Raw genomic sequence first — 26,905 nt, forward strand, 5'->3', positions numbered from 1 at the left:
ACATTAAAAAAAAAACATTCAAGACTAAATGAAATGAAATGTGCGATTTTTACTGTGATATGTGGATATTTTGTCGTGAATCGTATTATTCATCATATTTCTTTGTTTTATGAAGTGCCAATCTAATATATGAAGTGCTAATTCTATGTGTTAAGAGTACCTTTAGTATTTACAGTGTAAATAAATAAATATTAGCCACAATGTATTCCGGCAAAGATGCCGTGAACCCATCATATCCCACGCAGTGGGCCTTGAATCCTACTGCGTATCAAAACGTAGATACCAACTCGGTAGACTGGGCCGCTTTAGCTCAACAATGGATAGCTATGAAAGAGGCCGCGGCCATAGTCGGCGTGCCAACGAAGACAGACATCGAAGAAGGCGAAGCCCCCATGGAGGTGGAAAATCCCGACACAAACAGCGACGCGTCGGGGCCAGCTGACTGGAACGCCAGCTCTAACTCCTGGGGCAATAACTGGAATCAGTGGGGTAAGGCTTCTGATACCTGTCCTGTCAGTATAGTCCTATAAAGTACAAGCAGCTAGAAGTTTGCATGCAGGGGGTTCAGGTAAGTAATATATAAATCACCTCTTCATTATTTGTTGTTTCTTTATGCCTTAGGACAGGGGTAATTGGTTGTCTCTAGTTGCTAGTGAGATATACTAAGATAAACACAATTATTTACTAATTTTAGGATAGGTCTGCTATAATGTCTTCATAGATACAGTACTACAAGTTAGCTTTGATCTGGCTATAGCCATATTCCACTCATCACTCTTAAACTTGGCAGTATGGTGATGATTCTGAATACTGCTAGTAAATGAACACATCAAAAATTCTCTATTGTGAATATGGTACCAAGTATGTATACTTAAAAAATGAGTAGCTTAACACAAGACCACAGAATAAATAGTAGTACTACCATACAGAAATGCCAATTCCTAAAAAACTGAAGTTTTACAGATATTCAAGGACAAATCATGCTGCCCCTAGGTATGGCACAATCCCTTTCGGCTATTTAGGGTTGTCAAAATTCAAGGCATTATCTTATCTGTGGTTGTGCATGCAAAGGGACAACAACTTGTGCCATTCCTAATAATTGCTCAGAGCAATGCTGAGCCGAACGGAGCCGAGAATGCCCGAAAGGATCAGTGTTGGCCCACTGACAACTCCATGAACATAATTATTTAATATAGTTATAGTAGTACTGTGGTAGTACTGGTACTTTGAGTTGAATAGTTTAGTAATCTCTAGCATTTATCTCTGACAATTACTAATGCAAAAATACACCATAAAACATGAAGCATAAAAATTCCAAGCTATTATTGATGTCAGTCTACATTACATATTAAGGCTTTTAACAAACAAAATAGAAATCTAATTTCATATCATCAGTATATTTTGTAACATGTTACTATGTTAAAACCAGCATGTTGTTGATAATTGAAGTGATTTCACTCACCTTGAAGAAAATTAACTGGCTTGTTTTTATAGGTACTGTTATTGTTCTAAAAGGCAACATGTAACAATGATAGAGTCAGACCAGGCTAAGCTGGCAGTGATTTCGATAGTCCAGAGGGTGCAAGTGTTATTTTAAACATCAAACTTCTATTAAATTATGATGTTTACTTAACACTTGCAATGTCTGAGCTCTCAAAATCGACGATCTTTGACGACCGGTTTGGCCTAGTGGGTAGTGACCCTGCCTATGTAGCTGATGGTCCCGGGTTCAAATCCTGGTAAGGGCATGTATTTGTGTGATGAGCATGGATATTTGTTCCTGAGTCATGGGTGTTTTCTATGTATTTAAGTATTTATAGATATTTATATATTATATATATCATTGTCTAAGTACCCTCAACACAAGCCTTATTGAGCTTACTGTGGGACTTAGTCAATTTGTGTAATAATGTCCTATAATATTTATTTATTTATTTTATTTTATAAAATCGCTGCCAACTTAGCTTAGTCTTACTCAAAACGTAAAAAATATGAAAACTAGACATTTTGTAGGAAATGTGTTTCCACTTGTTTATGGGTACATTGATATGGCATAAAGGGCCTGATATTGTAAAAGACACTTGCATTTTTTTCACACATAGCAAACACAGTACATGCCCATTATGTCACAGTTATTGTACACAATTGACGTACACAGATATTATATATTTGACGACCGGTTTGGCCTAGTGGGTAGTGACCCTGCCTATGAAGCTGATGGTCCCGGGTTCAAATCCTGGTAAGGGCATTTATTCGTGTGATGAGCATGGATATTTGTTCCTGAGTCATGGGTGTTTTCTATGTATTTAAGTATTTATAAATATTTATATATTATATATATTGTTGTTTTTCCGGTTCCGGTGCTCGAACAGTTTAGCTGACTGTCAGTGCGCTCCGTAATAAATAATTCCTATCCCAGTGAAAACGAGTTAAAATTTATCGGACTATGAAAAATTCTTAAAAGAAGACATTTGCAAAGAAAGTGTAGTGAAAATATCAGTGTTTTACGCCAGGATTACGACAAAATCCTAGAAGAAATCAAATTTAAACATAACCTCAAAACCCAAGTGTCACATTCTCAACAGAACTCCGCTACCAACATTACGGCAAGAAATTAGTGCTGCCATCACAAATACAGACAAACAACAAGAAAATACGTTCCATTCCAAGTAAACACACTAACGTTTTGTTATTGCATCATGGAAGATCAAATGAACGCTCTATGGGACAAAATGAAGGCGGAATTTGACAAGCAAAAAGCTTCAATAGACGCTGTAAATGAAACTGTCCACACAACGATTTCGACAACAATAGAGGCACAATTACTACCAATCTTACAGGAAACTGACAAATTAAAAGCTGAGAATGGTATATTAAAATCAAGAATAAAAATTCTAGAAGCAGAATCAAGAAGAAACAATGTGATTATTCACGGCGTTGAAGAAAAGGAAGTAAATAACACCGAGCTGATGGAGATTATATTGAAAACTTTGAACAACTCCTGTAAGAACCAAAATGGGGCGGAGTGGGACAAGTGGGAAATCAGTAGATTGGAAAGATTAGGGAGAAAGATTGAAAAGAAGGTCAGACCAATAAAACTAACTCTAACATTAGAATGGAGAAAAATGGAGTTACTTAGAAATAAGAAATCATTCCCAAAAAATATAAAAATAACGGAGGACTACACAAAAGAGGTTCTCGAAGAAAGAAAATCACTCATTCCAAAAATGATCGAAGCAAGAGAGGCAGGAAAGTACGCTATCTTAAAACACAATAAGCTAATAATAAAAGATAAAATCGAGCCGAAAAATGATAAAAGGAAAAGGGTACCATCCTCACCCCCTTCCACACCACCGAACAACTTCGGGAGAGCAGACAATCAGGAAAAAATTGATCAACCTGCAAAGCAATCAAAATTCAACCATTTAACGAATAGAAGCAACTCACCCATTGAAGCTCAATCAAAAAACTAGAAACCCCCACCAACCGGAAAACAAAAACAAAAACAAATAACACAAGTACAACAACAACAATTAAACAAAAAAACATAACATTCCCCAAGCCGACTGGTCCTCGTGGGGAATTAGACCACCACCCTCACACCTCCCAAAGAAATGAACGCGCACAGCAAAAACAAACACTCAAAATATGCACATACAATGTGAGATCACTGTCATCTCCGGAAAGATTGCTGGATCTAACACAAGCCCTTGAAAAAATTGAATATGATATAATTGGACTTGCTGAAGTAAGACGAACAGGATGTAAAATAGAAGAACATCAAGACTTTATATTGTGTTATAAAGGAGAAACAAAAGGACTTCATGGAGTCGGCTTCTTAATAAAGAAAACATTAAAACAGAATATCATTGATTTCATTGGAATATCGGAAAGAGTAGCATTGTTGAAATTAAAATTCAAAAATCAACCCATAACTATAATACAAGCCTATGCACCTACCGAAAGAGCGAAGGAGGATGAAATGCAGAAATTCTATGATGACCTCAAGAATGCTCAAGACACACAGGACACAAATGTACTAGTCATAGGGGATTTCAACGCCAAAATAGGTCAACCACGGAAATTTGAAAATCTAATAATGGGAAAATATGGATACGGCAAACGGAATGAAAGAGGAGAATGGCTACTACAATATGCTCGTGAACAACACTTATCTATCATGAACACATATTTCAAGAAAAAACAGCAACGAAGATGGACATGGGTATCACCTGACAATAAAACAAAGAATGAGATTGACTACATCCTATGCAACAAACCAAAACAAATTACAAATGTCGAAGTTCTAAACAAATTGTCCTTCCCATCAGACCACAGACTTCTAAGGTCATCCTTCCTACTTGAAGCACCTAAAAAAAGCAGAAAGGCCTATAGATCATTACCAAAACCACCAACAACAGAACAAGAAAAAACCAAATACCTACAACATTTAAATGATAATCTAATAACATATCTCCTTAATAAAAAACATACAAACACACAAACTTATTATGATAACCTAGAAACTGCAATAACAAGTAGCCTAAAAATTAATAAGGATGAACAAAAGAAGAAGAAAATACTAAGGCAAGAAACAATAGAACTAGTTAACAAACGCACAGAACTGTTAGCAATAGAAAACAAGTCAAAAGAAATAAAATCAGAAATAAAAAAAATATTTAAGAAAACAAATAAAGCTAAAAAAAAGATTACAGAAGTCATAGACAAGAAACAATTAAGAGAAACTTAGTTACCTACAGAAGCTCCAAACGAGCTTATAAAGAACTCAAAAGTCACAAAGATTGGATACAAAAATTACAAAATCAGGAACGAGAAACAAAGAACAGAAAAGATGTTATTACACATGCTACCAATTTCTATCAAGATCTATATAAGAAACCAGATAAAGAACCTGACAATACAACCTTCCTAGAATCAAAGCAAAACAATCAGGACATAGTAGAACCAATATCCGAACTAGAAATATCAAAACATATTTCTCATTTAAAACCTGAAAAGAGCCCTGGACCTGACAATATCAGTAACGAAGCACTAAAAATTGGAGCCCCACTGCTAGTACCTTACCTTGCTCAATTATATAACATGGTCTTAGAACAAGAAACTGTCCCCAAACAGTGGTGCAGCTCTGATATCATCCTACTGTACAAAAAGGGCAATCCACTAGATGTTAGCAACTATCGCCCAATCAGTTTGCTGTCAAGTGTCTATAAACTCTTCACATCCATACTACAGACTCGACTAACGCCAAGTATAGATGCACACCAACCAATTGAACAAGCTGGATTTAGGTCGGGATATTCAACTATAGACCATATTCATACCTTAGATCAAGTAATGGGAAAATACATAGAATATAATTACCCTCTTTATATAGCGTTTATAGACTATTCGAAGGCCTTCGATAGCATTACACATAGCTCTATCTGGCGAGCTCTGAAAACATGTGAAATCAATCAAACGTACATAAACATCCTAATAAACATCTATAGCCAAAGTGTAAGCAGAGTGAAAATGGAAAGGAAAGGAGAGGAGATAGCTATAGGCAAAGGTGTCCGACAGGGAGATCCAATCTCACCGAAACTGTTTATAGCAGTACTAGAACAAGTTTTTAAGAACATACAGTGGAAGAATAAAGGAATCAGTATACTTAATAAACGTCTAACCCATCTACGCTTTGCAGATGATATTATAATCTTTGCAGAATCTGCGACCCAACTAGAAGACATGATGAATACCCTTGACAAGGAGAGCAAGAAAGTAGGACTGCACATGAACACATCTAAAACAAAAGCTATGACCAACAGTCGAAGAAGACTAATTAATGTGGCAGGGACTGAAATTGATTATGTTAATGAATACATATACTTGGGAAAACACATATCTTTTAGCCCATCTAACAACGAGGAAGAAGTGGACAGACGCATAAACACAGCCTGGAAAAAGTTTTGGTCCCAGAAGGAAATCTTGAAAGGTGAATACAGCATAGCCCATAAGAAAATCGTAATGGACACCTGTATCCTGCCTAGTCTAACTTACGGAAGCCAAACTTGGACATACACAAAGAAAGTACGTAAAGCTATAACGACCTGTCAACGATCTATGGAGAGAAGTATATTGAATATAAGGAAAATACAGAAAATTAGAAGCGAAATAATACGTCAAAAGACCAAACTTACAGACGCTCTTCAACAAGCTCTTCATCTAAAATGGCAATGGGCAGGTCATGTAGCCAGATATAAGGACAAAAGATGGACATTAGTAACAACAAAATGGACCGGACCGGCCGGACGGAGGCTCCGAAGAAGGCCCAAAAAGAAGTGGATAGACGACATCTACTCCGTCGCAGGAAAAGACTGGCTCCAAAAAGCCAAAGACAGGGATGAGTGGAGAAAAAGTGAGGAGGCTTTCACCCAGCAGATGGGATCTGCAGTCAGCCCCAAAACAAATTTAAAGAATTAAAAAAATAAAAATAATAATCTGACTGTAGAACAAATAAAGCTTTAATATTAATATAAATATATATATTGTTGTCTAAGTACCCTCAACACAAGCCTTATTGAGCTTACTGTGGGACTTAGTCAATTTGTGTAATAATGTCCTAAATATTTATTTATTTATTTAGTATTGTTATCACATATAAGTAGATATAGAACAAAATGTAGTAATAGGAAAGTTGCTAGTAATGGGCACAAAAAAAGTTTTTAACAAACACAATACAAATCCTCTTTATTGCACAACCTCAGAATAAATATACATGGAAACACAGGGTGAAGGGTGAGGGTGAATGAGTCCATTTTTGTTATAAGCTTTTATCGCTGACTGCACTTTGCTTTCAACAGGCAACTAAGTAGTATTCATCAAAACAGTTCTAACAAACCAAAACACATTTAAGTTGCATTAGTTTGTCACAGAGTTCCTATGGCGACCTCCTGTCTCCATCATCAGATCAGCTCCGTGTCATCATAATATTGAATTGTCATCTGATTTACATGTGTATGCAAAATTACAGCACAATCGGAAATCGGTAAGGAGGTCAAATTTAGCTTCCAAAATTTGACCCATTCTAATGAACTAACAGGGCAAGTTAAATTAAAGCCAGCAAGCAAGCAAGTAAAAAAGTGAAACCTAAAATAAAAATATTTAAAGCCTATTAGGGTAGCTAAATACTTTCATATTGAGAATTCAAAGGTAAGGAATAGATGGCGCCATCATAGCTTGCCCCTTTCTCTGCTTTTAATCTATGAGATTTGACTAATAAGGCCGGCGTCCAGACCATAATAATAATAAAAAACTAAATAAATTCGCTATTCTAAGGATTGATAGGGCAAGCTATGCTGGCGCCATCTGTAAAATATTTCGATCGGCCATTGGCATTTGACTATTTTTTTTTACTATTCCTTGCTTTTACATATTTTATTTCCAGGGTGGGGCAACATGCAGTCAGATGCTGCTATGATTCCAGGCATGATAGATGGCTACACTGTACCAACAGATGGCACTACAGCAATGCCTGGGTAAAGCATGCCTTTTGTTTACAATGATTTATTTGTATATTAATTGTGTAGTTGGCATGAAAAAAAGTACTTCGAATAAGATCATAAAACCAACAATACAATAATTATTATTATTTATTGAAATGGGCCACCAACGTTAATAACTACCATTTCAATGAGGCTAAGAGAATATGTCTAAACCTAAATGGTCTACACATTAAGGCATAATATATGTGTCAGTGCACATGGAAAAGTACCTTGTTGCAGGTATTGAGTTATGCATAGTTCCAAAAAGTAGATTAAATTTGCTTTCAATACAAAAAAGAATAATGACTATAGGTGGAACCACTATTTTTATATAAATTTTTGAATTTTCGACTTCCGAAATGCACAAGTTGTGAAAATTGCATTTAAAGTTTATAGTGGCAAAAACACACTTCTACTTCGAAGTTACATAGTGAAGGGTATAATCATAATCTTTGGATGTTAAAGAATTATAATAAAGGGGAATTGTCTAAAAATACATGTTAGTTATTCTGATTTCTTAGGTTGAACATGCCAGGGTGGAATATCAAATATCAAATATCAAACATTTATTCAGCAAATAGGCCACAGGGGCACTTTTACATGTCCATTTTTACAAACAATAAATTAAAAAAAAAACAATTACAAATATCGAATCTATGAAATAATAAATACTTTATTAGAGATGTATACTGTCTCTAAATGTCAAATTACACAAAAAAAACTATGATGAAAAAATAAAACCATAAAATACTAAAATTCTTTAGAGATGTATAAGTCTCTAAGTGTCGGAGATAAAATATAAAAATATATATTAAATTATCCTTAGAGATGTAGAGGGTCGCCAAGGCTTGAATTCTTATATAAATAATTAAAAGACAAAAAAATTAAAACAGACAAGAACCGAATGAAGTGTCTCACGTTAATGTCACTCAAAAGTAAAGTTACATACTTTAACATAACCTGTACCCCGTGTAAGCTTAAACAGACCGGTCTCCACAAACAGCACCCGTTCACGAGTATGACGTGTATCTCAGCCATCGCCTCCCTCAACCTTCATTCGGGAAAGTGGCGACCCGATCAACGACGCCACCGTAAGTAAAGACTTTTAAGCGAGCATGACATGTTCAAGCTGCCGGGTTGTATTAATATAAATATAATAAATAAAAAAAAGTGAGATACAACATTTGTGCTTGTAAGTTACATTAAAGACGGCATAGCGCCACATAAACGCGACTACATATTATTCATAAGGAGTGCCTACCTATAAAACTAAATTATAAATTTAAATTGACTTAGAGATGTACAGGTCTCTAAGTGTCCAAATCATTAAAATAGGTATTAAAATAAAATGAAATTTAAAATAAAATAAAATTTAAAATAAAATAAAATCTTAGAGGTGTATAAGGTCTCTAAGTGTCCAAAACTAAAATAATACAATCAAACGAGAACATGATGTTCTCTTGTGTCAGTTCTACTGAACGCTAGTATGGTTATTTCACAGGAAGAAAACGAAAACACTATTACTGACATTTTTATCATACTATCAAGATCAAGCTACTGGCTTAAAGGCATCCTTATCATCTATGAAATCATTCACAGCATAATACACCTTACTTAACAAAGAGCTCTTAACGTGTGACTTAAATTTGTTAAGAGGCAAATTCACTATATCAGTGGGAACTTTGTTATAAAAACGTGTACAGTTCCCGACGAAAGACGTACTAACCTTACGGAGGCGGTGGGCGGGCACAGCAAGTTTATGCTTGTTTCTAGTGTTATAGTTATGAATATCACTGTTAAGCTTGAATTCGTTAATGTTTTTCCGAACATACATAATATTCTCAAGTATGTATTGAGATGCAACGGTAAGAATGCTTGCATCTTTAAATTTCTCTCTTAGGGATACTCGAGCGCCCAGTCCATAGATGGAACGTACAGCTCGCTTTTGCAGTACAAATATTGTCTGAATGTCTGCCGCTTTTCCCCACAACAGAATTCCATACGACATAACACTATGGAAGTAACTAAAGTATACCAGCCTGGCCGTCTCTACGTTTGTTAGCTGTCCGATTCTCCTCACTGCATAGGCTGCTGAACTAAGTTTGCCGGCTAAAGTGGCTATATGTGCATGCCATTGCAGTTTTGAGTCTAAAGTGACTCCCAGGAAAACAGTTCGATCTTCAAATTCCAGCGTATCACCTTTTATTTTAATCTTGCTGTTATTTACCTGCTTGACGTTAGGTAGCGTAAATTTGATGCATTTGGTTTTCTTTGCGTTCAAAAGCAAATTGTTTGCCGTAAACCAGTTTAATACGGTAGATAGCGCGTCATTAATGCTCTCGAATCTATTTTCCTTTCTGTTCACTTTAAATATAAGGGAAGTGTCATCTGCAAACAACACTATATCATGTCTTTCTTGCACAACTTTTGGTAGGTCATTGATGTATACCAAAAACAGGAAGGGACCAAGAATTGAACCTTGCGGCACTCCGAGGGCTACCGGGGACCCAGCCGATTGAGTTGAAAGACGTTGAGTTGGAAGAAACACGAAAGTGTTAATTATACCCAATTCATAAAATAATGAGATTGAAACTGTTAATTTCTCATCATAGTTACATATTCTATGGCATTTTGAGACAATTGAATGAAAGAAAACTCCATAATCATAAAGAAATTTAATAATTACCGCATTTTTAACAATTACAAAAAATATCACTTATAATATTAAAAATCAACAAAATAATTTGTATATTCATGCTATATCACAAGATCAAATGGTATTTAGCGTGGTGTACCACAATGGTATAATAGAAATGGTGTTAAAGCAGTTTTTTTTAACAATAAAGTTTAGTGACTCGGTCGAAACTTTTGTATGGAAACGTAACTAGGGTACCTTGTCACGACATTTACTAAACTTAAGTAACTTAAACTCGAAGATCACTATTTTAGTACCTATAATGCAAGAAATATCTGTAACAAAATGTTATTTAGGATAATTATAGCGGAAATCAATGTATTCTTATTTATAAAAACTTCTGTTTTAGTCGTGTAAGACATAAAGTTTAGCATTTTACTAAACTGGGTACCTTGTCACGCTAAGTCATTATCTTACATAAATGGAGTAAAACTAGAAAAAATAACTCAATTGTGTACATAACTGCACATAATTTATGATTTATCAATCTTTCAATCAATATTATAATACTAATTAATTATACGTCAAACAACTAAAATCACAGCTCAATTTTTCATTGACTAAATTCGAGATCAACAAATTAATTATTATTAATACAGAAACACCTCGTGACGCGACCTTGGTGTGGTTTTAGTAGGAGAAATATACCTAATCGATATTTTCCCTCAATCACGATAGTGAAGGTGCAATTCTGTATCGATATCGATGAAATAGGTTTGGCGAAATATTCCGGGAATGGTTATTTAAATCAAAATACTTTGTTTTAGTACAAAAAAAAAAAGTAAATGTAATGTCGAGGTCTGTAATGATAGTTATTGGATTTTTTTAAATATAACACAACGGCAGACTAATATCGCGCACGGCGCGCGGCGCACGAGTCGCGTCACATTCCCCTTCCCCGCCCCATCCCCCGGCCCCTCGGCACTTTCACCTTCAGCACCTCTCCAGCCTCTGATCTAAGTAATGGCAAACGTATTAAATTAAAATAAATAGTTATTTCATACAAGAGTCATGCAAGTTGAATGTTTTCTTATAAAAAACATTAAGTATTTTTTTTGGTTCAAAAAATCATTTTGCTATAGACCGATCCTATACCCTATCTTAGAAAGAGATAGTTGACTACCCGCGATGGAAATATTGGCAAAATTATTCAAAATTTAAAGGCTTTTAAGACATGGCGTGACAAGGTACCCTGACTACTAAACTTTATAGTCGGAGAAATATACTAAAAAAATATAATTTTACTGATATTCTTGTACACACGTGTTCCTTAGGATGTAAATAACCCAATTATAACACAAACCCATTTTGGCACTTTTTCACCAGCTTCCACAAAAACTCGTGTAGGTAACTCGGTAACTAAATGTCGTGCCTAGGTACCTTTCCAGATTCACTGACACATATTAGGATTCTCTTCAGGAGCAAAAAAATTAAATATTTTATAGTCTTTAGACAAATACACAGACTGCTGCTTCTTAGTGCAATTTTCTTGCAATCTCTATCGCTTTGGGTCGATCCCCTTATAAATTAAGTGACATTCCAAGAACTCGCAGAGTGGAACCTATGATTTACACTAAAACATGTATATTCCAAGTGTCTATTATAAGGTGTTTCAAACTTCATAAATTTCAGATACACAACAGCGGGCGTGGGAACGCCGACGTTCCAGCACGGATACTGGACGGCGCCGCAGCCGGACACCAACAACCGAAGCACGTCGCGCGACCGTTCCAAGCGGACCAACAGAGACTCCAAGTCGTCGAGGAGCCACCGCTCGCATCGACCAAGGTACCTTCGTGGACAATCTTCTTAGAACTGATTTTTAAGCTGTGTGTCGCGACCCCCCGCGAAACCTCTAACTGCCATAAAGCAATATACATCGCAAAAAAAATTGTACATCTTTAAAGGGTTGCGTCATTAAAAACGTTGAAAAACACTGCTATAATATAAGCACAATAGTTAAAAAAAAAACAAGACTGGCAGGATTAGACAGGAGTCCAAATTTGAGATTTTTCATCTACCTTTTAAATATTCTGCATCATAAAATGCATAAACTTTGTCTCTTCTAACTCAACAACTATAGTTTGTCAATGGCATTGCTGGCACACTGCAACTTACTACTTCCAACGAGCGATGAACAATGATTTTCAGCCAATCCAGCTGAGGACTCCCTAAAACATAATATATTTTAATTCTTATTGTATCCATAATGAAGCTAAAAGCTCTACTACTACTAAAGAGAGATAAAGGCAGTGTTCACTTTTCCACGGCCCCTTCCTCAAAGCGACATCTGTAGGGAACTATTGTAAGTTTGTAACCGTTGCGTATGTACAGGGAGAAGGCGCCGCCAGTAGCACCGCCAGTGATAGAGCCAGTGATGGTTCCGACGGTTGCGCCGACACCGACCATTGATGCGGCGAAACGAAGGCAGCTGCCCGCGTGGATTAGAGAAGGTTTGTACACTCAAAACTCTACTCTGTATGATATAGATAGATCTAAAGTACGAGCCCAAATATGAGGAAAAATTGTGCTGGGTTTATCGCACTTGCCGTGCTAGCAGATGATTGGCGCGAGAGAATCTCGCGGTGATATAGACTACCCGTCCCTCTTTAATTAACATAGAAGAAGACGGCTAGTCTATCTCGCACTCGCGAGATACTGTCGCGCCCATCATGTGCTAGGCCAGATGGGTCTAAAACACTCAAGCTTGGAAAAGTGAAATATGAGGGGAAAATAGACAAGAAAGCTTATTCGAAAACTAAACCGATATTAAAAATACAAGAATATTATAAAAGTTAATAGGCGGGTCCACACAGAGCGAGCATACGCCTGAGGCAATTTCCTCGCGCACAAAACGGCCAATGTAGACGTGCCTCGGCCGAAGCAGAGCGCACGTTTTCCTCGGGCGAGCGCGACCTTGGCCGAGCCGCTCGGTGTCGGTGTTTCGGCATGCTCAAAGGCGCCTCAGTCGTTTGCCGCGCGCTAGTCGGGACGTGTTTGTTTGGTGCGCGTGGTTATTTTGTTCCGTACATCAAATTGGAAAATATGAATAAAGATCAATGTTGCAAATTAATATACTTTTACGTAGCAAATACATGATATAGTATGCTAGAGATCCCAACTATATGAATAGGGGAATTACAGAGCATTCATGTTTAAATTGATTTAAAATTTAATAAATAGACTGAGACTGGTGTACGAGTCTTCCATCGATAAATATGGGAAGCCCCATCTCCCTGAAAGTGATACCTGTCTTCAATTTGTGTCTTGTCGTTTAAGTTTTACGTGTAATTGTGAACATCACAAGTCGAATTATTCCTTTTTTTTAATGCGTTTAAAATTCGTCGTACTCCATTTTCTAACCTTAAAAGAGCCGATTTTCATATCGTGACATTTTATAGATTTGTTGCACCCAAAGTCTCCTGCAACTTGTTAGTTTTCGTTTTTTCTTTTGGATTGCTTTTAAAACCAAAATAAATCATACACGAGCCACGGCAGTGAATATATGCAGCACCATTTTGAACAGCTGACTGAAGGACGCCATCTTGCCGAGCAAATTGGCTCGGCTGAGGCAAAAGTTACACGAACACGCGGCCGCGAGAGATGAAATTTCCTCGCGAGGCTGCTCGCTCTGCGTGGACCCGCCTAATGAAGCGAAACATGGCAGATTCGTAGCAGGAGAATATCTGAACTGTGCCTAATAATTGGTGATATTCGCATATGTAAATATTTTAACTGGCGGTTGCTGCAACACAATACCATACCATACATACATATTACCATTTTGTACACAGGTCTAGAAAAGATGGAGAGAGAAAAGCAGCGCGCGATCGAACGCGAGCAGGAGAAGCAAGCGCGCGAAGAAGCAGAGAAGCAAAAGAAGCTTCTGGAAGAACAAGAACTCGAGCGGATGAAGGCCGAGGCGGAGGCCAGCGGACAGCCGCTGCCGCCGCCGAAGAGCAAATTCGTACGTTCATTGCCTTCTTTTATGGGTCTAGAATCAATGAAAAGAGAAGCAAGTGCGTGAAGAAGCGGAGCAGCAAAAGAAGCTTCTGGAAGAACACGAACTCAAGCGGATGAAGGCCGAGGCGGAGGTCAGCAGACAGCCCCTGCCGCCGCCTAAGAGCAAATTCGGACGTTCGTTATCATTACATATGACGCCTATAGTATGAATATTATGAAATTATTTATTTGGTTAGGGCCCTAATCTGATAAACAATAGTACATTGTAGGAGAGGCTGGAAAACCGCCCAAAGACGGACGAGTGAGTTTGAGGGCCGACACGTTAGTGGAGGCCCTACAATAATACGAGTCCATCCTTAGCGTTTCCGGCCGAGGCATTACATAGTGCTTTTCACGACTACTGCGAGGAAATAAGAAAACATTTGCATAACTAAGTACATTCATCACAATTGTCTCTTATCTCCATTAACAATCTGGATTCCGGCCAGGCCATAGTACTACCACTGCGCTACTGAAAGTCACTGAAGACATCATGGAGTCTTCCAAAGTCAGTCTTGGCGCTCATTTTAAAACAAGTAATTGGTCCTATAAATAGCGTAATTTTATTTTTGAAGGAAAAAGTTGCACCAAAAAAATACCTTTTACCATCACTAATGACAGATGATGATAACAATGATCACCATTAACAGATGATAACAATGGAACATTGTAGTAGTAATGGTTCAGGTGCTACTACAGCTATTGCTAACTTTCCAGCTTGGTTTTAGACCATCTATTGCCACATTTCCGAAAAGTGGCTTGATAAAGCAATTGTTTAGTTTATGCAGTGGTAAATTAATTTTACGGTTTAAACTTACGTGTTTTTAGTCACTCGCGCGACATGTTTCGGAGAGCTTATGTCTCTTTTCTCAAGCTCTAACCTTTCATAAACATGTACTACGGTTACGATGCCGCTAATCATCGTTTGTCCCTTTCCGACGTATTGGTATGACGGAAAGGGACAAATGATGATTAGCGTCATCGTAATTTTAGTACACGTTTATGAATAAGGGGGTTACAGTCTAAAACGACAGCGCAAGAAGTCCACCAACCGGGTCTCTCAGCGCACGCGCAGCGGTAACAATATTTTGAACTCGGGTCTTTAATTCACTTTAGGCTACGGCTGTCGTGAATTAGCACCCTCGTTTCCAATATTTCAGTTACTGCCCGATATAACTGCTCGTTGCCAATTTTTTATTGTATGGCTGGGAATTAAGAGGTTAGAGAAACATTGGAAACGTCGGTGTGTGAGAGTGTGGGCAGGTTACATCGGATCTATCAGACTATACCTACGTCTCCTGTTGTTAGTATTTAAATCGTAGTTAAGAAGCCAATATAAAAAATAGGTCAGAATTTCAGGTTCAGTTTATTATAGAAACGGTACGAACTGGCACGAATTTGCGCCTATTTTTGAGAAAATAAATACATTACTCTATATATCTGCGAAAGTCAAACCAAGGTATTTCATTTCTAACCTCCGTGCTTCTACACTTTTACTCTATAAAAGTTTGATGCGTTCTCACAGGATACAGACTCGGAAGGCGAATCCGAAGAGAAGGAGGAGGTGGAAGTCCCGCCGCCGCCCGACCTCAGCGCGCCCGCGCCGCCGGCCCCGCAGCCCGCGCCGCCGCCCGCGCCCGAGCCCCCGCAGCGCTCCAAGGAGGACATCTTGCAGGAAGTGGTCAGTACTGACAACTAACTCAGCGCGCCGCCGGCCCCGCAGCCCGCGCCGCCGCCCGCGCCCGAGCCCCCGCAGCGCTCCAAGGAGGACATCTTGCAGGAAGTGGTCAGTACTGACAACTAACTCAGCGCGCCGCCGGCCCCGCAGCCCGCGCCGCCGCCCGCGCCCGAGCCCCCGCAGCGCTCCAAGGAGGACATCTTGCAGGAAGTGGTCAGTACTGACAACTAACTCAGCGCGCCGCCGGCCCCGCAGCCCGCGCCGCCGCCCGCGCCCGAGCCCCCGCAGCGCTCCAAGGAGGACATCTTGCAGGAAGTGGTCAGTACTGACAACTAACTCAGCGCGCCGCCGGCCCCGCAGCCCGCGCCGCCGCCCGCGCCCGAGCCCCCGCAGCGCTCCAAGGAGGACATCTTGCAGGAAGTGGTCAGTACTGACAACTAACTCAGCGCGCCGCCGGCCCCGCAGCCCGCGCCGCCGCCCGCGCCCGAGCCCCCGCAGCGCTCCAAGGAGGACATCTTGCAGGAAGTGGTCAGTACTGACAACTAACTCAGCGCGCCGCCGGCCCCGCAGCCCGCGCCGCCGCCCGCGCCCGAGCCCCCGCAGCGCTCCAAGGAGGACATCTTGCAGGAAGTGGTCAGTACTGACAACTAACTCAGCGCGCCGCCGGCCCCGCAGCCCGCGCCGCCGCCCGCGCCCGAGCCCCCGCAGCGCTCCAAGGAGGACATCTTGCAGGAAGTGGTCAGTACTGACAACTAACTCAGCGCGCCGCCGGCCCCGCAGCCCGCGCCGCCGCCCGCGCCCGAGCCCCCGCAGCGCTCCAAGGAGGACATCTTGCAGGAAGTGGTCAGTACTGACAACTAACTCAGCGCGCCGCCGGCCCCGCAGCCCGCGCCGCCGCCCGCGCCCGAGCCCCCGCAGCGCTCCAAGGAGGACATCTTGCAGGAATTGGTCAGTACTGACAACTAACTCAGCGCGCCGCCGGCCCCGCAGCCCGCGCCGCCGCCCGCGCCCGAGCCCCCGCAGCGCTCCAAGGAGGACATCTTGCAGGAAGTGGTCAGTACTGACAACTAACTCAGCGCGCCGCCGGCCCCGCAGCCCGCGCCGCCGCCCGCGCCCGAGCCCCCGCAGCGCTCCAAGGAGGACATCTTGCAGGAAGTGGTCAGTACTGACAACTAACTCAGCGCGCCGCCGGCCCCGCAGCCCGCGCCGCCGCCCGCGCCCGAGCCCCCGCAGCGCTCCAATGAGGACATCTTGCAGGAAGTGGTCAGTACTGACAACTAACTCAGCGCGCCGCCGGCCCCGCAGCCCGCGCCGCCGCCCGCGCCCGAGCCCCCGCAGCGCTCCAATGAGGACATCTTGCAGGAAGTGGTCAGTACTGACAACTAACTCAGCGCGCCGCCGGCCCCGCAGCCCGCGCCGCCGCCCGCGCCCGAGCCCCCGCAGCGCTCCAATGAGGACATCTTGCAGGAAGTGGTCAGTACTGACAACTAACTCAGCGCGCCGCCGGCCCCGCAGCCCGCGCCGCCGCCCGCGCCCGAGCCCCCGCAGCGCTCCAATGAGGACATCTTGCAGGAAGTGGTCAGTACTGACAACTAACTCAGCGCGCCGCCGGCCCCGCAGCCCGCGCCGCCGCCCGCGCCCGAGCCCCCGCAGCGCTCCAAGGAGGACATCTTGCAGGAAGTGGTCAGTACTGACAACTAACTCAGCGCGCCGCCGGCCCCGCAGCCCGCGCCGCCGCCCGCGCCCGAGCCCCCGCAGCGCTCCAAGGAGGACATCTTGCAGGAAGTGGTCAGTACTGACAACTAACTCAGCGCGCCGCCGGCCCCGCAGCCCGCGCCGCCGCCCGCGCCCGAGCCCCCGCAGCGCTCCAATGAGGACATCTTGCAGGAAGTGGTCAGTACTGACAACTAACTCAGCGCGCCGCCGGCCCCGCAGCCCGCGCCGCCGCCCGCGCCCGAGCCCCCGCAGCGCTCCAATGAGGACATCTTGCAGGAAGTGGTCAGTACTGACAACTAACTCAGCGCGCCGCCGGCCCCGCAGCCCGCGCCGCCGCCCGCGCCCGAGCCCCCGCAGCGCTCCAATGAGGACATCTTGCAGGAAGTGGTCAGTACTGACAACTAACTCAGCGCGCCGCCGGCCCCGCAGCCCGCGCCGCCGCCCGCGCCCGAGCCCCCGCAGCGCTCCAAGGAGGACATCTTGCAGGAAGTGGTCAGTACTGACAACTAACTCAGCGCGCCGCCGGCCCCGCAGCCCGCGCCGCCGCCCGCGCCCGAGCCCCCGCAGCGCTCCAAGGAGGACATCTTGCAGGAAGTGGTCAGTACTGACAACTAACTCAGCGCGCCGCCGGCCCCGCAGCCCGCGCCGCCGCCCGCGCCCGAGCCCCCGCAGCGCTCCAAGGAGGACATCTTGCAGGAAGTGGTCAGTACTGACAACTAACTCAGCGCGCCGCCGGCCCCGCAGCCCGCGCCGCCGCCCGCGCCCGAGCCCCCGCAGCGCTCTAAGGAGGACATCTTGCAGGAAGTGGTCAGTACTGACAACTAACTCAGCGCGCCGCCGGCCCCGCAGCCCGCGCCGCCGCCCGCGCCCGAGCCCCCGCAGCGCTCCAAGGAGGACATCTTGCAGGAAGTGGTCAGTACTGACAACTAACTCAGCGCGCCGCCGGCCCCGCAGCCCGCGCCGCCGCCCGCGCCCGAGCCCCCGCAGCGCTCCAAGGAGGACATCTTGCAGGAAGTGGTCAGTACTGACAACTAACTCAGCGCGCCGCCGGCCCCGCAGCCCGCGCCGCCGCCCGCGCCCGAGCCCCCGCAGCGCTCCAAGGAGGACATCTTGCAGGAAGTGGTCAGTACTGACAACTAACTCAGCGCGCCGCCGGCCCCGCAGCCCGCGCCGCCGCCCGCGCCCGAGCCCCCGCAGCGCTCCAAGGAGGACATCTTGCAGGAATTGGTCAGTACTGACAACTAACTCAGCGCGCCGCCGGCCCCGCAGCCCGCGCCGCCGCCCGCGCCCGAGCCCCCGCAGCGCTCCAAGGAGGACATCTTGCAGGAAGTGGTCAGTACTGACAACTAACTCAGCGCGCCGCCGGCCCCGCAGCCCGCGCCGCCGCCCGCGCCCGAGCCCCCGCAGCGCTCCAAGGAGGACATCTTGCAGGAAGTGGTCAGTACTGACAACTAACTCAGCGCGCCGCCGGCCCCGCAGCCCGCGCCGCCGCCCGCGCCCGAGCCCCCGCAGCGCTCCAAGGAGGACATCTTGCAGGAAGTGGTCAGTACTGACAACTAACTCAGCGCGCCGCCGGCCCCGCAGCCCGCGCCGCCGCCCGCGCCCGAGCCCCCGCAGCGCTCCAAGGAGGACATCTTGCAGGAAGTGGTCAGTACTGACAACTAACTCAGCGCGCCGCCGGCCCCGCAGCCCGCGCCGCCGCCCGCGCCCGAGCCCCCGCAGCGCTCCAAGGAGGACATCTTGCAGGAATTGGTCAGTACTGACAACTAACTCAGCGCGCCGCCGGCCCCGCAGCCCGCGCCGCCGCCCGCGCCCGAGCCCCCGCAGCGCTCCAAGGAGGACATCTTGCAGGAAGTGGTCAGTACTGACAACTAACTCAGCGCGCCGCCGGCCCCGCAGCCCGCGCCGCCGCCCGCGCCCGAGCCCCCGCAGCGCTCCAAGGAGGACATCTTGCAGGAAGTGGTCAGTACTGACAACTAACTCAGCGCGCCGCCGGCCCCGCAGCCCGCGCCGCCGCCCGCGCCCGAGCCCCCGCAGCGCTCCAATGAGGACATCTTGCAGGAAGTGGTCAGTACTGACAACTAACTCAGCGCGCCGCCGGCCCCGCAGCCCGCGCCGCCGCCCGCGCCCGAGCCCCCGCAGCGCTCCAATGAGGACATCTTGCAGGAAGTGGTCAGTACTGACAACTAACTCAGCGCGCCGCCGGCCCCGCAGCCCGCGCCGCCGCCCGCGCCCGAGCCCCCGCAGCGCTCCAATGAGGACATCTTGCAGGAAGTGGTCAGTACTGACAACTAACTCCCGCCACCCTTCCACCGCCAAACACGTCAACTGACGCGCGCGGCTGCACCCCAATATCGACCTTCGTACATCCCGACAAGGTTCACTATAACGCGGCGCCGCACACGATAGGCGCGGCGTTTAAGAGGTAAGGACAAGTTGCGCCGACCACAATTACCGAACACTTTAACGGTGACAGGTGGATTTGCACAAAACATTGGTACAAATCACTGTAAAAACGATAGCTACAATTTATTGAATGGGAAGTATCATAACTCACCGCTGAGTGACGTTGAACAGTCCGTCAGTTGTGGTTGGTGCAAAGAGACCATACAGCAAATAAATATAATTTCAGTTGTGTAAGATGAGTAATTACTAATTAGAAACAAACATCTCCATCATATAACCTATAACTGAAAAAAATTACCTAATTACATTTAACCAACCAAAATGACTTAAAATGTGTGTCCATAGATGCTGACTGTTCGGCGTTCGCTCACTGAGATCCTACTGGAGGTGACCGACCACGAGATACATATGGTGAGCCAAGAAGAGTTGGCCCGGTATAACGCCGCACAAGGTATTTCCACTATCCACCATATTGCCTTACCGGCCGGAAGACATTGTCCTATACAACGAGTGCACTGATAGTGATACATTTACTTACTGTGATCAAGAAACTGTGATGTGCTAAACTGTGCCCTATTTTTATGCCTAATAAAGTCTTATTTCAGATACAGATGAATACATGTGGTGTGTGTGATTAATATTGGTTTTATTTATATGGTAAAAGCGTCGCGTCTCAACGCCATCAAAGCTAGCAAGTCCAAGGCGCTCGCTGCTATCGCTAGTGGTCTTGGTGAGTTACTTTCTTGCGGAATTTATAAACGAACTTTCTCGCAAACTGATAATGTTGCACATGACTACATATGTTTGTTATTAAGGATGTAACAATCTCTTAACCGTAAAGTTTGCCAGATTGTTACGTAAACAGTTTATGATGGTTTTGTCAACTTTATGAATAAAGCTTTCCAGATATAAAGGCATATGTAACGTTGTTTTGCCCCAGGGAGAATGGGAACGTTTTTTATGAACGATTGCCGTCCGGATCAAGTCTTTCGTCGCTGGTGATGGATTCTTCTATATAACGATGTTTATAATGGTTCCCGGACTGACCAGGGCGGTTAATATCACGTTGCGTATGTAACCTTTACACATGAAAGTCGTGCTAGTAATAAAATATAATTTTGTTAGTAAAATATTTTTAACAGCAAAATTATTTATAAAGTTTAGGACACAACCATCATAGCGCCAGGTGACCTTTTCTTTTCAGAAATTCTTCGTCAAAATTATAAATTTTGTATTGTCCTTGGCAATACAGTTTAATTTGACAATGTTTAAATACATTGTCTTTTATGGAATTATTGGTAAGAAACGAATAAATTATTTTCGATGTTAAATTATTTGTATACGTGTCTGTTATACCTATATTTACTATTAATGGTAATTTCTAAATAAAATACCGTCCTCTGATTTGTTATTCGAAAGATCTGATAGTAAGCTAAAATGACGTGCAACATCGCAATTAATAAAAAAATGTAAGTACAAATTACTGCAAATTTCAATAAAATAACAAGGAAAGGAAGTCTTGTCTTGTAAGTAAATGTTTTCTAGGAATTCGAAATATAGCACTAATAATAATAAACGTTGGCAGTAATTGTCATAGCCCTTAAAATAATTGTGTCTTTTTCAATATTACTAGGCAACAATATTGCATTCATTCTACCCATACCGCCGTGACTCGGGTAGCCTAGTGGTTATGGTATTTGCCGCGAATGCAGAAGGCGGTGGTGCAATCCCAGGCCCGGGCTCTGGAGGCCTTGGTCTTTTTTCTTCCGTATATGACATCTGTTTCGGTTTATCTACTGAATATATTGTTATCCAATGTTGAATATAGTGTTAGACGTCATTTTAGCTCGACTCTTGTGTTGTATGGTGATTCGTGTCCCGACGCAATGTTACCGGTGTGCGTGTGCGCAGGGCTGGGCGCGTACGAGAGCAGCAGCGAGGACAGCGGCGACGAGCAGCGGGACGAGCTCACGGACCAGCAGTTGCAGGTGAACATTACCGTCTCAGCTACCACTTACAGACTAAACTAAACAATTACAATTAGTCACTTCGAGGCAGTCCCCAACTGTGCTATTCAGAAACAGCCTGTCTCGCACAACTAAACTGGAATGAACTGTCGTCTGCGGTATTTTACGGACCTTCAAGAAAAGAAATCACTTCCACCTTAAACACCGGCAGCTTACTACCCTTCTGGTGTCTATAGGCAACAGTAATTGCTTACCATCAGGCGATTCATCTGCTCGTTCGCCTCCTGTATCATAAAAACTTCGATCACGCTTTGTTTGCATGGACTTTGCCGATAATGCACACTAATTCCATTGGAGTGCCATACCTGACGTAGAACTTGGCCTTGGTTTACGAAGACCACGAGATCATATATCGGCATTCTTTTATTTGTATGTATACGTCGCCCCTAAAGATGTTAAACTACACCATCTTAATTCTACAACAGCCCATGTTTATGCCTAGGAGTCAGATGTTGATAATTTGCATAAGTACAAAACGTTAACACAATGTATGCATACATTAGTATAAGAGCACAATTATTTGATTTCCTCGAGTCATTTCAGCTCCATTAGTCAAGTCATTTTCGATTTGTAAATTATTTATGCCACAACTGGCATTATTAGTAGTCTTGACTTAGCGAAAACGTTTGCCAGGGTGTGTTATCAGGAGCAAACCTTCTAACAGATTGTCCGAAATGAGTTTAAATACATTGCTATATTTCTGCCCAGCAGAGTTAGAACGTAAACATTATCTGCTGTCAAACTTTTAACAGTTTTAACATACATGGATATAAACGTTGGTGTCCCACAAGGCTGTATTTTATGACCGACGCTATATATGTTTTTTCTCTAGCATTTTGTACGTGCAACTAACACCGGAAGGCACCAGGTGTTATTTGCACGTTAGGAAATCAAAACTTCAGAAATGACGACGACATTTTCTCGCAGGACATAATCAGGCGCAAGCGAGCGGAGTTCGAGCGGACGTCGCGCGAGATCGAGGCCGAGGTGCGCCGCGCGGAGCTCGGCGAGGCGTCGCCGCCCGCCACGCCTGAACCACACACACGTAATGCGCATCTGTCCGCCCATTGGCCGCCGACACCGTCCACTGACGCGCCGTTCACGGGAGGCGAGACGTTCAAAGGGTTAAACCCATGACATGCAATGTGTCGACGGGTAGATTACGAGTGAAGGCTCGCGTCTTCATGAATGACACAATCCATACATTTACGTATTTCTTAAAAATTGTTCCGTCACAAAAAGATCTTGTCACAGAATTGACGAATTCGTCAAGAGATGGATGACCTTATTACACTTATAGATTTTTTAAAGACCCTACGTGAGCTGGGTTAGAACGGAATTCATCCGTAACTACACATCCATGTAATTCGGTTAGAACGCTTCGATCACAATTCAATGTGATTCAATCAGTTGGAATCTAAAAATGTACAGATGCCTTAAACTAAACCACTTCTGAATGACTACTCATCATCATCACTGGCCTTAGAGTCTATTACAGACTATACAAGCAGTGTCAGGTAGGGCGACAACGTTTTTCATGGCTGTGTAAGCCAATACGGAAGCGGCAAACACGACCACAAGCCTGGCAGGTGTAATGTGCCCGTGACGAACAGGTGTCGGGCTGATCATGCTTGGATCGCTTCGTCCTTCAAATACCAATTTGTGCCACTTGACTCTGTCCTCGGCAAGCTCTTCCCATTTGTGAACCGGGATGTTGAAGGCGTGCATGTTCGCTTGCCGTAATCCTTATGTTGTAGCATTAGCCGACCGACGCTTCTCCTGGCGTCGGCTATGCCGCCAAGCAAAACACGCCGCGGCAAACGAGAAGGTTGCATTCAATTCACATGCCCCAGCCAACGTGAATGACTACTACTAATGAAATAAATCCACAACGAAATTTGCTTGCTGCAATGCAACACAGATAGATTTATACTAGTTCTTTCCGATCCAGGTGCATCAGCGACGCCGCCACCCGTGGACAGCGACACGCCAGAAAAGCCCCCGGAACGTCGCCTCTCCAGAGACAAGAAGAACAACCACAAATCCGTAGACAAGGTCGACGGAGTAAGGAAACTCGACACTATCCTAGAGGAGAAAATAAAGAAGTCGAGTAAACGGGAGCGCACTCCGACTCCGCCCAAAAACAACAACAAAAATAACAAGGAACGCTCTTCCTCGCCATCCAGCGATTCAGAAGAAGATTCTTCCAGCTCCAGCGAATCGTCTTCCCCTAGTGAACCCGAAGTTAGAGTAGAAACCAAACCCAAGAAACGCAAACGATCCTCCTCCAAAGACTCCCGGCACAAATCAAAGAAACAAAAGAAGGAAAAGTCTCACAAATCAGAGAAAGATGACAGGGACCGTCACTCCAGAACGAAACACTACGACGATTATGAGGAGAAATCTAGATCTAAGCGAAAAGACGACTACGACAAATACAAAAGGAGTAGGGATTACGACAGACACAAGGATAAATATAGGGATGATTCCGACGAGGACAGGCCTCGGAAGAGGTCGAAGCGGTCGCGGTCGACGAGCTACCGGTCGCGGGACCGGTCGGAGGACCGGCGGCGGGAGAAGAGGTCGTACGACCGAAGCAGCTCCAAACGCGACCGCGAGCACGACAAGTACGATAGGTATGAGCGGTATAGGGACGACCGACGGCGCGATCGCAGCCGCAGCCGCTCCCGACACCGCCGTTGAACCCACCGACGCTACAGGTTGTATTTCTTTTCTATTATTTAGCTTAAGCACACGGTGTATACCCGATAAGTGCCACAAATTAGCGATAAAGATAACGAAATAGTTTTTAACGTTAGTCTTAACTGCGCTTTTTAGTGCCTTCTGCTAATTAAAACATCTATTTGTATATTTTACACTTCTAAGCGAAATCATGTCCAACGTAGGGATAAATTACTGTAAACATGCCAGAAACACAATGTCATTGAGATCACATATTTCATGATAATGATAACTTTATAACAATAACAGATTTTAGAGATAATGACATGAATTTGATGCAATTGGTGATTGTGTTTCTGACGTACCACATTACAAAGCGGCTGTGATATATTATTTCTATTTTTTTCTCTTGCAGGTGGCGATTAGGGCTTGCTTCAGGTGTATATACTAGTATTTGTGTATAATATTTAAAGTGCACTAGCCTTGCTGCATTACCCTTATTCCAATAAATCTACAAATTACACAGAATTTGTTTTATTTACGACTAGGCGGCCTTTATAAGCGCATCTGCAGTGGTACACGTGACGCGCCTAAGCTGAAACAAGTAGGCATAGACTGCTCACTCCATACATCAGTTTTCTTACAAAAACCAGTGAGGCGACACTCTTTTCGGCTTTTTAGGGTTCCGTAGCCAAATGGCATAAAACGGAACCCTTATAGTTTCGCCATGTCCGTCTGTCTGTCTGTCCCGAGGCTTTGCTCCGAGGTCGTTAGTGCTAGAAAGCTGAAATTTGGCATGGATATATAAATCAATAAAGCCGACAAAGTCGTACAATAAAATCAAAAAAAATTTTTTTTTTTAGGGTACCTCCCCTACACGTAAAGTGGGGGTGAAATTTTTTTTTCGCTTCAACCCTAGAGTGTGGGGTATCGTTGGAAAGGTCTTTCAAAACTAATAGGGGTTTTCAAGAAACATTTTTTGATAAAGTGAATATATTCGGAGATAATCGCTCCGAAAGAAAAAAAAAATGTGTCCCCCCCTCTAACTTTTGAACCATAGGTCCAAAAAATATGAAAAAAATCGTGGAAGTAGAGCTTAAGAAAGACATTAAATGAAAACTATAGCGGACATGATCAGTTTAGCTGTTTTCCCTTCATAGTAAAAAGACTTACTTTAATTAGGTACTGATTATGCAAATTTGCCTATTTGTTTAACTCGGGTGAAAGGTACCATTTCATCCCTTGGTTAACAATTTACTATACTTTAAGCTGCAGTTTAGCTTATTGTGACGGAAGAGTAACTACGGAACCCTACACTGAGCGTGGCCCGACATGCTCTTGGCCGGTTTTTTCTGGCTCCGTTCGGCTCAGCATTGCTCCGAACAATTATTAGGGTTGGCACAATTTGACGTCCCTATACGTGCACGACCACAGATACGATAATGCCTGGAATTTTGACAACCCTAAATGGCCGAAAGCCATTAGAAAAGGACAGCATGATTCGTCCCTTTCTAATGGCATTATCCCTTTCGGCCATTTAGGGTTGTCAAATTTCTGTACGGTAGTTCTATTATTTATTGTGTCATTATTTATTTATTTATTTTATTGCATATTAATCATGTGGTACATAACAGGTATTACATTAGGGCAAGTTCACACATGAACCCTGTTAGGGCACAGCAAGTATATCATAAACTACACTAAAACTAGGAGGTTATAGAGAAATATAGGTAAAGAAAGAGTGGCAACTCCATGTTTTCTTACCAAAACGAGAGTTATTTCGAAGTCGACATAACATATTTGCACATTAACTATAAACACCCTTATATTGTTTTATAGAATCGGTTTTTTAGGGTCCGTCTGTCTGTCCGATTATGTCACAGCCTCTTTTTTCCGAAACTATAAGAGCTATAATGTTCAAACTTGGTAAGTAGATGTATTCTATGAACCGCATTAAGATTTTTACACAAAAATAGAAAAAAAAAACAATAAATTTTGGGGGTTCCCCATACTTAGAACTGAAACTCAAAAAATCTTTTTTCATCAAACCCATACGTGTGGGTATCTATGGATAGGTCTTCTTCTTCTTACTCGCGTTGTCCCTGCATTTTGCCACGGCTCATGGGAGCCTGGGGTCCGCTTGACAACTAATCCCAAG

The 26,905-nt window shown here is 43.8% G+C and overlaps 1 protein-coding gene across 2 annotated transcripts; it reads left to right on the forward strand.

Annotated features, from left to right (window-relative positions):
• On the forward strand, positions 1-25,275 carry LOC133522795 (arginine/serine-rich protein PNISR). 2 transcript variants are annotated; one of them, XM_061858243.1, is made up of 12 exons: positions 1-489; positions 7,445-7,535; positions 11,869-12,024; positions 12,571-12,689; positions 14,031-14,203; positions 15,764-15,919; positions 20,384-20,489; positions 20,703-20,768; positions 21,950-22,026; positions 22,993-23,110; positions 24,017-24,785; positions 25,163-25,275. In XM_061858243.1, the coding sequence occupies exons 1-11, from the start codon at positions 201-203 to the stop codon at positions 24,766-24,768; spliced, it is 2,103 nt and encodes a 700-aa protein (XP_061714227.1). In that variant the 5' UTR covers positions 1-200; the 3' UTR covers positions 24,769-24,785; positions 25,163-25,275. The 2 variants fall into 2 exon arrangements, with proteins under 2 accessions (XP_061714227.1, XP_061714226.1); XM_061858242.1 differs by having other exon boundaries at positions 24,017-25,275.
• The last annotated feature ends 1,630 nt before the right edge of the window (positions 25,276-26,905 follow it).

The sequence above is a fragment of the Cydia pomonella genome, chromosome 11 (assembly GCF_033807575.1).
Source record: "Cydia pomonella isolate Wapato2018A chromosome 11, ilCydPomo1, whole genome shotgun sequence".
In the NCBI taxonomy this organism is placed as follows: domain Eukaryota; kingdom Metazoa; phylum Arthropoda; class Insecta; order Lepidoptera; family Tortricidae; genus Cydia; species Cydia pomonella.

Coding starts and splice junctions, on each gene's coding strand:
- LOC133522795 (XM_061858242.1), top strand. CDS start 201: ATGTATTCCGGCAAAGATGCCGTGAACCCATCATATCCCACGCAGTGG. Junction 14,204..15,763: donor CGCCGCCGAAGAGCAAATTC/GTACGTTCATTG, acceptor GCGTTCTCACAG/GATACAGACTCGGAAGGCGA. Junction 20,769..21,949: donor TGCTATCGCTAGTGGTCTTG/GTGAGTTACTTT, acceptor GCGTGTGCGCAG/GGCTGGGCGCGTACGAGAGC.